The sequence below is a fragment of the Clarias gariepinus genome, chromosome 24 (genome assembly GCF_024256425.1).
Source record: "Clarias gariepinus isolate MV-2021 ecotype Netherlands chromosome 24, CGAR_prim_01v2, whole genome shotgun sequence".
Classification (NCBI taxonomy): domain Eukaryota; kingdom Metazoa; phylum Chordata; class Actinopteri; order Siluriformes; family Clariidae; genus Clarias; species Clarias gariepinus.
In genome coordinates, this window is record NC_071123.1 from 11,973,524 (window position 1) to 11,988,953 (window position 15,430).

Sequence of the window (15,430 nt, forward strand, 5' to 3'; positions counted from 1 at the left end):
AGAATAATAATAATAAGTTTAAGTCGGATATCAGTAAGTTGGCTTTCTCAAGCCAACTTAACAAACGAATTTAATTATAAAATAAGCAATATAAAAAAAATTTGTATAGGGGAAAAAATATATAAATTATATATATTTTTTTATAAATATATAAATTATATGTTTTTTTCATATTCAACATGTATATTTTTATATTGCTTATTTTATAATAAAAATCATTTCCTGTAATTTTTTTACCACAAACAATATTTATTTAGTGTAATTTGTGATAAATAATTTGACAAACCCCTGCAAAATAAATGTGCCTGGGGTTAATTATAATAGTAATAATATATTTGATAATAATAAACCTTTGAATGTATGTCCTAATATAATATTTGATAGAGATTATGCAGGGGGGGCATTTTGGCGCATAACACCTGTTTGTGTCGGCGGTAAAGTTAGTTTGATATTCGCATCTCCGAATTCAATAGCTGCGTAAATAAACCCGCAAATAAGATACCCACATATATTTCCTCTCTACATTCTCTTTAAGCTACATCCACCTTAAATTATACATGTTTGAAAGCATAAACACCATTATTCTCTACGGCGCAACGAATGATTTAGGGATCATCGCAAAATGCCGCACACCAACAAAAAGAGTAGAATGATATCGATCTTCCCTTTTGTTCAGCGCCTGAAGGATCAAAAAGCAACTTTGTTGCCTTACTGGAAACTAGAAATGCCAGACTAGTACTGCCTAATAAAATATAAATTTTTAACAAAAATACAGAAACATCAGCATACATGTTGGAATAAATGAAATTACATATATAATACCGAATGTTTCCTTATGTATATTGTTCCTCTGCGATTAACATGCCGACGTTAAACCGTTATTGTTGCACTATGGTTCCACTTTTTCTCTGATGGTATTTTAATTTACTTGTATTAATGATCCATTTCTTTGCGTGTGATTGTTTAGTTTCGAGTGTCCGTTCTTTATTGTCAATAAAGAAAAGCATGAATTAGAATAGGTACTTTCCTATTATTTTTCAATAATTCCCTCCCGTTCATTGCGCCCCACCGGTCAGGTCTGTATTCCCCACTAGTGGGGCGCGCCCCACACTTTGAGAACCACTGGTTTAAATAATGGTTAGAGCACCTGAAACGCAGGGTGATGCATATAGTTTAACATCCCAGTGGCATTATTAATATTATTATTATTATTAATAGTATTTAGAGCTGCAACTAAGGATTATTTTAATAATTGATTAATCCGTCGATAATTTTTTCGATTAACCGATGGATCGGATAAAATTGCTCAATTGCTCCTTGAGCTGTTATAATAATAAAATAAAAATGAACTAACAGAAAAAACATCTGCCAAATATATAAAGTGGAACCTTGGATTATGAGCATAATTTGTCCCAGGAGCAGCTGGGATTCCAAAACACTCGTAAACCAAAGTTAATTTTCCTATAAGAAATAATAAAAACTCAAATTATTCATTCCACAGCCCCCCAAAAAAAAAAATTTAATACAGTATTTTATTATGATTATGGATTTCTCTGCCTCCGCCATGTATCTTTCCTCTCCCTCGGCCCTTTTTTTTTGCTCCGCCCTGAGTGTGTTTACTCTGCTCCGCGCTCAACCAAAGTTTTTTTTTTTTTTTTTTTTTTTTAAATAATCAAATGTCTCTGTGTCCTGAAACACAATGAATCAATTATGAAATTCATTGCCAACTCTTTTAGTAATCGATCTTTATTGATTTAATCGATTCGTTGTTGCAGCACTAATAGTATTATTATTATTACCACATGTGGAATGGCTCAAATCCAGTCAGATTGCTCGGTCAGAAATAACTGTTTTAGATTTGAAAAAAACAGGCCATTTTAAAATTCTTGTATGCTAAAAGTAACGATTAGGGCTTAAACGATTCCTCCAGTAACTCGAGTAATTAGATTACCAAAAAATCTTTGAGGCAAAATCTTCTGCCTCGAAGCTTCTTTTAATTAATTTTAAAAGTTTGCGTTATGTTTTTGCGCAATTATTTGTTTGCTGTGTCACGGCGCGCTTCCGGATGCCGGCCGCCACTAAACACTGACAAAGAAGAAGTGCTTAGGTCACCCAAAAAAGAGGAAGGAGATGCAAATAGTTATACCCCTATCTTACCTATGCGGTTTGACTTACGGTGAGATGCAGTGTTAGGCACCGTGAACCGCAGCAAGTTTTGTCCGAGAGCTTCCGCGAGGGCTGGAAAAAAAATTAAACATGTTGATTTTTTCGCGCGGAAAGATGTAAACGTAATCACAGTGTCAAAACTTGCGGTAAATCATGATGAACCGTATTTATGGCCACCGCGCGAAACCACGTAGATAGGGGTATTAGGAAAGGAACGATAAAAATATTAGCGAGCCAAAAGAAGAAGAAAGCAGCAAGAGAAAAGTAAAGGCTTATGTTATGCCTCAGCTGTAGATTTTGACATTTTTAGTTCTGATAGTTTAGTTGCACACCTTTAGTGTTTTTTTATAATTACTTATTTTAATGTGTGTGTTATGTGCTAAAATGCCCCCCTGCCACGGATTGCAAGGATCAACCGGTAGATTGAGAGCGTTGCCTTTTGGCTCAATTTTCTTTTTGTCACAACAGTGTGGTAAAGCAACTGTAATACAGCCCCTGCTGCTACGATTTTCGGGCCAACCTCATGCTCCACTGTACCATCAGTTGTAAACAAAACCCCAAGATACTTAAACTCCTTTACTTTGAGTAATGACGTGCACCCTACCTGGAGTAGACCATCCATCAGTGTCCTGCTAAGAACCATTGCCACCAATTTCGAGGTGCTGATCCTCATCTCCATTGTTCCACACTTGGTTACAAATGTATCCAGTAAGCGGGTCACAGACTGATGATAACATCAGGTCCATATATATACTGTATATTTGTCAACCCATTAAAAAAAATTGAGAACAATGCCATCTGCGATCGATTAATTAGTAGCGGATATCACTTGTATTTCTTTTTTTCTTTCAGCACATAAAAAATGCGAGATTACTGATCTATCGTAGAGGGTAAAAAGAATAAGAAGGGTTTATTTGACAGTCGCGCATGCTTTGTAGAGAGACACTGTTTCACACTGTGGACGGCTCTTCTTTATAAAACCCAGGAAGATTAAGAAAACTCAAGTGTCACGAAACCATGCGGCAACACAGCACTGGTCAATTACCGAATAAAAAAAAAACCACACATGGACGTTCTGCTGGTGTGTGTCAGGAGGAGGCTTTATACATCACACAGTGCAAAAAACATAAATTCACAGCTGCACAATTTACTGCAGAATTGAATGTGCACCTCAAATTTCCTGTTTTCACCAAAACTGTATGTCGGGAGCTCCACAATGTACATGGCTGGGCAGCTATAGCCAAACCTTTGGTCACTCGAACGTCAAAATGTCTGTTTCAATGGTACTTCCAGCAAAAATCTTGGGCTGTGGACAATTTGAAACAATGTTCTACAGTAGGTGGGCGCATCAAGTTCTTCTACTGAGCATACATGTTCTAGTTAGCATGATTGCCCACAATTTTATGTACTGTTATTATCACCGTATATTTTAAATAGACTTATGTTTTTTTAAACCTGCACAAATTCTGTATTTCTGAAACTTCTTTTCTTACTTTGTTTTTTTACAATTAGCAGTGTTATATGTAGCAGTGCAACATATGCTGTAGGAGATGTTTATTAGGTTAAGGAGGCTTTGTTTTAAACAGGCTTTTATTTTGCAGTTTGAAGTTAAAAATTTTACCCTTAAATTTCCTAAATCGTATTAATTTATTTTCCTTTTAAATATATTTTTGAACGATTTGTTTATTTCTATGTATACTCAGCAAAAAAAGAAACGTCCTCTGACTTTCAACTGTTTTTACTCTCAGTAAACTTAATGTGTAAATATTTGTATGAACACTAAAAGAGTCAACACCATAAGACATAAACTACAAATGTTTCACAATGTGTCCCTGAATAAAGGGAGGCTCAAAATCAAAAGTACCAATCAGTATCTGGTGTGGCCACCAGCTGCTTGAAGTACTGCAGTGCATCTCCTCCTCATGGACTGCCTATTGCGGACAGTCTGTGCACTGATGGAGGGATTGTGTGTTCCTGGTGTGACTCGGGCAGTTGTTGTGGCCATCCTGTACCTGTCACGCAGGTGTGATATTCGGATGTACCGATCCTGTACAGGTGTTGTTACACGTGGTCTTCCACTGCGAGGATGATCAGCTGTCCTTCCTGTCTCCCTGTAGCGCTGTCTTAGGCGTCTCACAGTGCGGACATGGCAATTTATTGCGTGAGCCACATCAGCAGTCCTCATGCCTCCCTGCAGCATGCCTAATGCACGTTCAAGCAGATGAGCAGGGACCCTGGTCATCTTTCTTTGGGTGTTTTTTTACAGTCGGTAGACAAGTCTCCTTAGTGTCCTGCGTTTTTAGAACGCTCACCTTAAATGCTTACTTTCTGTAAGCTGTTAAGGTCTTATAAAACCATTGCACAGGTGCATGTTAATTAATTGATTATGGTTAATTGAACATGCATGAAAAACATTGTTTAAACCCTTTACAATGAAGATCTGTAAAGTTATTTGGATTTTTACAACATTATTGTTGAAATACACAGTCCTAAAAAGGGACGTTTCTTTTTTTGCTGAGTATTTATTAAGAAGTTTTATTCCTTGACTCTTTGAGCTTTTATCAGTTGTTTTTCTCCAGCCATTAATATAGCACTATATACTAAATATGGTATAAAAAATGAAATGTTTAATCCTAGCGAACTGTTTAGTTGTTATAGGATCATGCTTTGTAGTGGATTGCTACCAGGTGAACTGATGAAAAAGAAGGTCAACCTTAGAATTCTTCATAATAACTTCAGATAATCAGCTAGATAGTTGTATCAGGTCCAACAAATATAAGCTAAGATATACCTTTATTCGTCCCACAGTGGGGAAATTTCTATTTTAATTGAAGACTACCAATTCTACTAAGAATAGTGGTCAAATATCCGACAAGAATTCTGCTGGATGTTTGTTCATGGTCACCAAAAATATTATCTAAAGGTGAAACTTGCTAAAGGGCAGTTAGCCAAATATTAGCTGTGGTTTATGCGTATTTCTGACCCTATATGTGTAGTTGTGACCTTGTTGTGATCTCCGAAAACTTCTGAAACCTGGTAATATCATACTGCCTCAGAAAAAGACCAATACTGCCATGATGTTCAGTGTTTATCTCAGTAATGCTGGTAACTGCACAGCAGTTAGCCCTCCTGTAATGGTGTTTTAGCCAACACATTTTACTTGTAGCAACGGTTTACTTGTCTGATGGATTATTTGGGGGGGGGGGGGGGCGGGGAAACATTTGTTGAAGGCATTTATTGAAAGAAAATAAAAGCTTTATTCAGATTGCATTTACCCAAATGTCCAGGACATTTATCATCATTGGGAGCATCACTTAGCTGATTAAATCCAAATAGTTTCAAAAAATTGTTTTAGCATTACCCTTGCATGTATTTGTTGAAGTAAAGTAGTATGTACATAATCATGTATGTATTTATCTATGTATGGTACCTTAAGTACCCAATTGCATTTAAAATGTAACCCATAAATGTTATTGTGTACAAATGTTGTGAGGCAAAATTGCTGTTCAGAAAACACTAGAGTTTTGTTAGCTTAGAAGCTTGTAACTGTAACTCGAATTTTACTTAATCTGCCCTGGTTTCTGCAAAGGCAAGAATGGTAATATTATAAACATGCATGCGCATTTCCTTTGCAGTGAGAGGGTCAAAGCCTGGTAAAAATGTTCAGCTGCAGGAGAATGAGATTCGTGGTCTCTGTCTGAAATCTCGTGAAATCTTCCTTAGCCAGCCTATTTTGCTGGAGTTGGAGGCCCCTCTAAAGATCTGTGGTGAGTTACACCTGCACAGTAGTCACACTACTGCACTAGTTCTACAGTACAGCTGTAGGCCAGAAATTCTGGTCCAGTTTAACAGTTCTCCAAGTGGACCCACTTTTCTCTTTGCAGGTGACATCCATGGGCAGTACTATGATCTGCTGCGGCTCTTCGAATATGGTGGTTATCCACCGGAAAGTAACTACCTGTTTCTTGGGGACTATGTGGATCGGGGCAAACAATCACTTGAGACCATTTGCCTCCTTCTAGCCTACAAAATCAAATATCCTGAAAACTTCTTCCTGCTCAGGGGAAACCATGAATGCGCCTCAATCAATCGCATCTATGGCTTCTACGATGAGTGTGAGTATGTATTATCTGACATGCAATTGTGTATGCGCTTCAAATATATCAAAATGTATTAAATGTTCTGTGGGTTTAGCTCCAGCCACTCTCAAGAGCCATGGCATAGACTTGCTATAAACTCTGAATCTTGATTCTTATGAGTGACAGCTGTAAGTGTGTTTGGTTTGACCTTGTTTTGTAATTTATTGACATGCTTTTTATAACATAAACATGTTTTTATAACATCTTTAATTAATGGGGCCACACTCTTCTGAGTAGTTTTTTACATTAAATTTTTTTATTTTTTTACAAATTTATGTGTATAGGGAAATAATGCTAAATTCCTTTAATACAGGTAGAAAGAGACTGTCCTCAAATATGAGGTCCTCAGATCATAATTTGTCCTGCCTGTCTGATTAACCCACTGCATGGCTGACCCACTGTGCATGCACTACCTCCAATATCATCTAGAACATCACAAGACATTAAAAACACACTCCATCTATTTATATACAATACAAATTATTATTACACAGGGCTTGTTATTTTCTCCAAATATTTCATATAAAACTTTGAGGGCACAATAAAAATATAAAAAATAATGTGTGTGTTTCGGCTTGCACCTCCATGGTCTGAGTTCGATTCCCGGCCAGGCTTGATTCCCGTCTCTGTGTGCATGGAGTTTGCATGTCCTCCCCGTGCTTGGTTGGTTTCCCCCCCAGTACTTCGGTTTCCTCCCACAGTCCAAAGATATACAGGGTAGGCCAATTGGTGTTCCCAAATTGCCTCTAGTGTGTGAATGAGTGTGTGTGTGTGTGCCCTGCGATGGATTGGCACCTTGTTCGGGGTGTACCCCGCCTCGTTCCCTGAGCCTCCTGGGATAGGCTCCAGGCCCTCGCGACCCTGAATACAGGATAAAGCGGTATAGAAGATGAGTGAGTGAAATGAGTATGTGTTTTCTTAATTAATTTATAGGAGTAGAATTTTACAAGCAAAATGATATGGAGCAAAATAAATTAAATTTAAAGATTTTTTTTTTCTTTGTGGCAGTTGTTTACTTTTTAGCTCATTGAATTTAGTTTAGTTATAATAGTAAGTAAAGTATTAAATGTTTTGTGACACTGCATGTATATGTAAGTTTTTATAATAGCAATTTGCATATACTTCAGAATGTTATGAAGAATGATCAGATGAATTGCACAGGCAAGGATATTGTGGCTACTAAGATTGCACCTGAATCAACAATTTATAGGATCATCAAGAACTTCAAGAAAAGAGGTTCAATTTTTGTTAAGAAGGGTTCAGGGCGTCCAAGAAAGTCCAGCCATCGCCAGGATCGTCTCCTAAAGAGGATTCAGCTGCGGGATCGGAGTGCCACCAGTGCAGAGCAGTGCAGAACTCAGGAATGGCAGCAGGCAGGTGTGAGCGCATCTGCACGCACAGTGAGGCGAACGGATTCATCTTCTGCAGAAAGTATGGTGAATGGACTGCTGAGGACTGGGGCAAAGTCACATTCTCCAATGAAGCCCCTTTCCGATTGTTTGGGGAATCTGGAAAAAGGCTTGTCCGGAGAAGAAAAGGTGAGCGCTACCATCAGTCCTGTGTCATGCCAACAGTAAAGCATCCTGAGACCATTCATGTGTGGGGTTGCCTCTCATCCAAGGGAGTGGGCTCACTCACAATTTTGCCCAAAAACACAGCCATGAATAAAGAATGGTACCAGAACACCCTCCAACAGCAACTTCTTCCAACAATCCAACAACAGTTTGGTAAACAACAATGCATTTTTCAGCACAATGGAGCACCGTGCCATAAGGCAAAAGTGATAACCAAGTGGCTCGGGTACCAAAACGTTGAAAGTTTGGGTCCATGGCCTGGACGCTCCCCAGATCTTTATCCCATTGAGAACTTGTTGTCAATCCTGAAGAGGCGGGAGGACAAACAAAAACCCACTAATTCTGACAAACTTCAAGAAGTGATGATGAAAGAATGGGTTGCTATCAGTCAGGATTTGGCCCAGAAGTTGATTGAGAGCATGCCCAGTCGAAATGCAGAGGTCCTAAAAAAAAAGGGCCAAGACTGCAAATACTGACTCTTTGCATAAATGTCATGTAATTGTCGATAAAAGCTTTTGAAACATATGAAGTGCTTGTAATTATATTTCAGTACATCACAGAAACAAAGATCTAAAAGCAGTTTAGAAGCAAACTTTGTGAAAACTAATATTTGTGTAATTCTCAAAACTTTTGGCCACGACTGTACACTCCTGAACAAAATTTTAAGACCTGGGGAAACATTCCAAGTATTCAAATTTCGTGCTAGTGGATCAAAACCAGGTTCTAAGAACTGCTTTAAAATGTCAAAAGAAAGAAAAGAAGCAAGTGACAAAAACAGAGATTGGCAATTTATTGAAAACTGCATTTAAACTCAAACAGGCTGTTCATCAGCTGATCAAAAGTTTAAGACCATAGCCCAAAAATACCCACAACAGAACTAAAATTGTCGAAAAAAGACTCAGTAATGAGTAGCGCCAACGTTCCTGTTGATAACTTTAAACACTCGTTTCGGCATGCTTTATGCAACTGTTTCCAGGTTTTGGCCATAGTGGAGTTTTGAGTGTGACTGTTTAAGGTTGTGGACAGGTGTCTTTTATACTGATAATGAGTTCCAACATATATCATTAATACAGGTAACAAGTGGAGGACAGAGGAACCTCTTAAAGAAGTTGTTACAGGTCTGTGAGAGCCAGAAATTTTGCTTGTTTGTAGGTGACCAAATACTTATTTTACACAGGAATTTACCAATTAATTCATTAAAAATCCTACAATGTGATTTTTTGGATTTTTTTCCCTTATTTTGTCTCTCATAGTTGAGGTATACCCATGATAAAAATTTCAGGCCTCTCTCATCATTTTAAGTGGGAAAACTTGCACAATTAGTGGCTAACTAAATACTTCTTGCCCCACTGTATTTCAGCAGGACAATAAAAAATCACATACTGCAGCTATTACAACAGCATGGCTTCATAGTAGAAGAGCATTGGGTATGATAGAGACACTCTTGTTTCTGCATTAGGTATGATAGAGACACTCTTGTTTCTATTGGTATACAATGTACTCCGAGCTGGCCGAGTGAGATCCTGAGGGAGAACAATGGACGCGACGTGAAGCGGCGGCCTCGAGGGAAACGAGCCGGCGTCAGGAACAGGCTGAGAGCCACTGCACACCGCACACCTCTGCCTAGCATCCTCCTCGCCAACGTCCAGTCACTGGAAAACAAGCTCGATGACCTCAGGGCCAGGATAAAGTTCCAGAGAGGCATTCAGGACTGCAATCTCCTCTGCCTCACTAAGACATGGCTGAACCCAGCGGTGCCGGACCACACCATCCATCCGGCCGAGTTCTTCTCGGTTCACCTCATGGACAGGACACGGGACTCGGGGAAGTCAAGGGAAGGCGGCGTGTGTTTAATGGTGAACAGCAGCTGGTGCAACAGCGCGAGCGTTGTTTCTCTCACACGCTCCTGCACACCAAATCTGGAACTACTGTCCATCATGTGTCTGGCTTTTTATTTACCTCGGGAGTTCACATCGGTCATAATAAGTGCCGTTTATATTCCACCACAAGCGGACATGGACACTGCCTTATGCGAGCTTCATGAGGCACTTACACAGCACCAAACACAACACCGGGACGCTGCGCTTATTGTGGCGGGGGACTTTAACAGTGCCAACCTCAAACGTGCAGCGCCGAACTTTTATCAGCACATCAACTGCCCCACCAGGGGCGAAAGGACACTGGACCACTGTTACACTACAGTCAAGAACGGCTACAAGGCTCAATCTCGCCCTCCGTTTGGTAAATCCGATCTTCCTCATGCCAAAATACAAAACAGGAAGAAACAGGAAGTTCCGGTTCAAAGGGAGGTCACGCGCTGGACGGACCAATCGGTGGCCGCGTTACAGAAACAGCTCCGATGATGATGTCAGCATGTTTACCGAAGCGGTTGTGGGATTCATTGGGAAACTAGCGGATGATACCGTGAATAAAAAGACTATTAGAACATTTCCCAACCAGAAGCCGTGGGTGGCTAAAACCATCCGCGATGCTCTGAGATCTCGCACCGCTGCCTATAACAAGGGACTTTGCCATACCAGGCTGCGTCATTTAACGTCCGGAAGGCGGTGAAAGAGACGAAGCAGTGCTACAGGAGAAAACTAGAGTCACAGCTCCAACAGAGTGACTCTAGGAGCCTGTGGCAGGGATTAAGGACAATTACGGACTATAAAATGCCAACAACCGGTATGACGAATGCAGATGTGACTCTGGCAGATGAGCGGAACACTTTCCATGCTCGCTTCGAGGCTGCAGCTAAATACGCTAGCGATGCTAATGGAACAGGAAGACCCTGCCAGCACTGAAAACGCGTTTATCATCTCCGGGCATGACGTGAGGAGAGCCTTCAAGAGAGTGAACATCAGGAAAGCAGCAGGACCAGACGGCATCTCAGGTCGTATTCTCAGAGCCTGCGCAGACCAGCTAGCACCTGTGTTCACTGAGATATTCAACATCTCTTTATCTCAGTCGGTGATCCCCACATGCTTCAAAGAGTCCATCATTGTTCCTGTCCCGAAGAAACCACATCCTGCTTCTCTCAATGACTATCGCCCTGTAGCCCTCACCTCAATAGTGATGAAGTGCTTTGAACGCCTGGTCAAGGACTTCATCATTTCATCTCTACCAGACACACTGGACCCTTTACAGTTCGCTTACCGTCCAAACCATTCTACTAATGATGCCATCCCTCATCTCCTCCACACATCACTTACTCACTTGCACACTAGAAGGGGGAATTATGTTAAAATGCTCTTCATCGACTACAGCTGTGCATTTAATACCATAATTCCCTCCACACTCACTACCAAGCTGGAGCACCTGGGACTCAGCTCATCTCTGTGCCAGTGGATCTCTAATTTTCTAACTGGCAGACCACAGGCAGTAAGGATGGGCAGACATGTCTCAGCCTCCATCACTCTCACAATGGAGCCCCCCAGGGTTGCATTCTGAGCCCCCTGCTGTACACTTTTTACACATATGACTGTGCGGTCACTTCCAGCTCCACCACCATCATTAAGTTCGCTGATGACAGTCGTGGTGGGCCTGATCTCTGACAACGACGAGTCGGCCTACCTAAAGGAGGTTGGGAATCTGGAGAACTGGTGTCAGAGGAACAATCTCCGGAACGGCAGCAAGACAAAGGAGCTGATGGTGGACTTCAGCACTAAGCAGGAGATGACTGCCATCATCAACGAGAGCCCAGTGGAGAGAGTGGAGAGCTTCAAATACCTCGGTGTTCACATCACACAGGACCTGTCATGGTCCTGTCACATCAACACCGTGGTGAAAAAGGCCCGGCAGCGCCTCTACCACCTCAGACGCTTGAGAGGCTTCCGACTGCCCTCCAAGGTGCTCAGGAACTTTTACTCCTGCACCATAGAGAGCATCCTGATGGGAAACATCTTAACCTGGTTCGGGAACAGCACCATGCAGGACAGACGAGCTCTACAGAGGGTGGTGCGATCAGGTGAGCGCATCATCCGCACCGAGCTCCCTGACCTGCACTCAATCTACAGCAAGCGGTGCTGGAAATGAAATATTTAGTCTGAGTTTAAAGAATCTATATAATGAGTTTCACTTTTTAAATTGAGTTACTTTTCGATGATATTAATAGTAATACTTTACATAGTGTAATGGTGTGCCAAAGTCATGGTTCAGTATATACCATAGTTTTGTAGTTGCGGTTCATAACGTTTTTCAGTACAGTGAAATAAATTTTCTTTTCATTTATTATGAATTTTACTTGTAGATTTATACTACTAGTGAACATTGCCTAACTTGCCATAATTTCCTAAACACGCAAGGAATGCAACTAAAAGCACATGCATATCTTTTTTTTTTCTAGAAGGGATGAGAATTACTTTTTTTTTTTTTTTTTTACACATAGCCTTTTTCAGTGTCTTACGTTTTAGGCATTGATGCTGTTTATAATTGAAGCTTTTTATATTAAAACTTGTCATTCTGGTAACGTTTCCTCAGTCATCTTATTATCCACTTTAAACGTGCCATTATCACGCCGCCACATATCGGCCTGGGATTATGGAAGGCATATAGGCTGTTTATCAGTTTATGATGGCAGTTTTTTTTTTTCTTAATACTTTTTTTTTTTTTTAGTTAAGGTTTAAAGAGGAGGACGGAGTGTACTTTGCACACATCTTTAGTTAGTGCAGCTTGTTTTATCCATATAAACCTTCATCTTTTCATAATCTTGCACTGAATCGTGAACAGATTTTCATGTGGTGGAGAGCTTTGAAACTAGTATTTAAATCCACATCAAGATTTTCTATTTCCATGATTTTCACAAATATTAAGAACTGCATAACGTAGAGTATTTTAGTATGTACTCCTGTGTCTAGAAAGCACTTGGATGTAAGTTCTGATTATGTAACTGATTTGAGTTCTACACTTGTGATTCCAGGCCGAAGGCGCTATAACATTAAACTGTGGAAGACATTTACTGACTGCTTTAACTGCTTACCTATTGCTGCCATTGTGGATGAGAAGATCTTCTGTTGCCATGGAGGTGGGTGTGGCCGCTGGGCAAAGGTTTGAAGTGTAAAGGCAGGTAAAAAGTTTAAGAACTTTAGCGCACAAAAAAGAAACAAATCAAAATTACACACCATTAATAACCAGAATTAATAAAAATGTAATTATATATTTTTATAATTATAACCAAATGATTTTTTCAAAACACCCAAATGTCATGCTTTAATATAAAAAATTTATTGTTGAGGCAGAGTGAAAATGACCACACATTTCCTACACATTTGTTACATTCTGATATCAAATAATGTACATACAGTGCTCCAGATAGAGGCTGAAATGGTCGCCATTGCGTCTAATTTTATTTTTTAGCCATAGTTTCATCCAGATGGTTGCTGGTTCATCCAGAATGTTTTTTTTTTTTTTGTTTTTTTTTTTTTAACTTAAATCTTGATTCTCCCAGTGCTGTTTTAAGTATTATGCATGACATACCTTGACTGGCTGGCTAGCTAGGCAAATTAGCTAATGTTGGCAAGTTAGCTAATGTTGGTGCATTTGTTCCGCAGTTTGCCCTGCTCCTTGTTGAGGGAATGCGAGTAAAAGGAATTTCCTTCGCTAAAATTTCTCCATGCAGAACACTGTGCGATGTCACGAACACTGACATCACACCCTCCGGAGCATTACTTTTCAATACTTATTTGTATTAGTATTATTATTCAATTCAATTCAATTTTATTTGTATAGCGCTTTTAACAATTGCCATTGTCCTAAAGCAGCTTTACACAATCAAAAGAATTATTTAAGTTTGTATGGAATTTGAATATGTATGATTTAAAATGGTCAGATAGTCCCTGGTGAGCAAGCCGGAGTGACAGCGGCAGGGAAAAACTCCCTGAGATGGTAATAGGAAGAAACTTTGAGAGAAACCAGACTCAACAGGGAACACATCCTCATTTGGGTGAAACAGAGCAGGAATTGATCTGCATTCATACTGTGTGTTAGTTGGCAGGCAGTTCAGCATAACAGTTGATGTTAATTTATGTTAATATGGAGTCCAGTTACTTAATGAAAACTCGGGTAGACGTATGAAGTTCCAGTCCTGAACTATCGAACGGTCAAGTTCTCAGAGAAACAGCTGCCAACACCAGTCAAGCTCTTTTAGGTAGAGAGAACCATCCCCAGACACGAGACACATCCCAAAGAGAGACACAGGACATCCATGTGATGAGATCTCCAACCAGAAGCGGGGCACCAGGATGGGTCAGACAGGTCCGGAGGGCAGAGGGAGTCTGGATCACTGGCAGCTCAGGAACGACATGTGTAGCTCGACAGAGAGAGAGGGAAGGAGAGAGAGGGGGAAGAGCAAGAGTGGAAGAGAGAGCAGAAGAGGAGAGATAACAGTTAGGTCTGGTCACAGTCATATAATGTAAATGTATATTTACTGTAAAGTGCAAGCAGAGACTCCGGCAGGACTAACTATGACAGCATAACTAAAAGGTAGAGCCAGAAGGAAACACAAACATGAGGGCTCCCCGACATGTAAAGCAACCAATCACCTCACCGTCAACAAACCTGAGTGTTCAATGAGAGTGGGAAGGACATCATCTAAACATGCCAGTTCATCATAATACTCTATGTGCATGAGTCCCCCAGATCTGCTCGTTTACCGAAGGCAAATCTATTTATAAAAATGCTTGATTAAATAAATAGGTTTTTAGCCTGGACTGGCTAAAACCAGTGTCCCGAACACTAGTTGGAAGACTATTCCATAACTTTGGGGCTTTGTAAGAAAAATCTCTGCCCCCAGCTGTAGTTTTCATAATACGTGGTACCGATAAGCAGCCTGCATCCTTTGATCGAAGTAGGCGTGGCGGATCGTAAGACACTAGCAGTTCACTTAGATACTGCGGTACAAGACCATTTAATGCTTCATATGTCAAAAGTAGTATTTTAAAATCAATGCGAAATTTCACAGGGAGCCAATGAAGTAAAGATAAGATAGATGTCATGTGCTCATATCTTCTGGTTTTAGTGAGGACTCTCGCTGCTGCATTCTGGACTAGCTGAAGCTTGTTTTTGCACCTTGTTGAACAACCAGACAGTAGGGCGTTACAATAGTCCAACCTAGAGGTGATAAAAGCATGAACTAGTTTTTCTGCATCGTTTAGCGACAATAAATTTTTTATCCTGGCAATATTTCTGAGGTGAAAGAATGCTATCCTGGTAATATTATCTACATGAGCTTCAAATGAAAGGCTGGAATCTATAATCACACCAAGGTCTTTCACTGTTGGAACAGAACAGTTTACACTTGATGGAACAGAAAGGCCATCTAAAGTTACGGTGTGACCTAAAATTTTACTCCTAGCTGTATGCGGTCCTATGACTGGAACTTCTGTCTTATCCGGATTAAGCAAAAGGAAGTTAATTAGCATCCAATTTCTTATGTCCTGCACACATTGCTTAATTTTAGTAAGCTGTTTTTTCTCATCAGGTTTTGCTGAGACATATAACTGTGTATCGTCAGCATAACAATGAAAACTAATACCATGCTTACGGATTATGTTG

At 40.1% G+C, this 15,430-nt stretch overlaps 1 protein-coding gene across 2 annotated transcripts in view; it reads left to right on the plus strand.

Moving 5' to 3' along the window:
- ppp1cc (protein phosphatase 1, catalytic subunit, gamma isozyme) overlaps positions 1-15,430 on the plus strand; it is a 44,518-nt gene that overhangs the window by 11,926 nt on the left and 17,162 nt on the right. Inside the window, exons 2-4 of one of the 2 annotated variants that reach the window (XM_053485424.1) lie at positions 5,802-5,933; positions 6,051-6,281; positions 12,798-12,902. In XM_053485424.1, the coding sequence (XP_053341399.1) occupies positions 5,802-5,933; positions 6,051-6,281; positions 12,798-12,902 (468 nt within the window). Of the gene's footprint in view, positions 1-5,801; positions 5,934-6,050; positions 6,282-11,356; positions 11,847-12,797; positions 12,903-15,430 lie in introns of those variants that run through there. The other variant, XM_053485423.1, reaches the window with a different exon arrangement.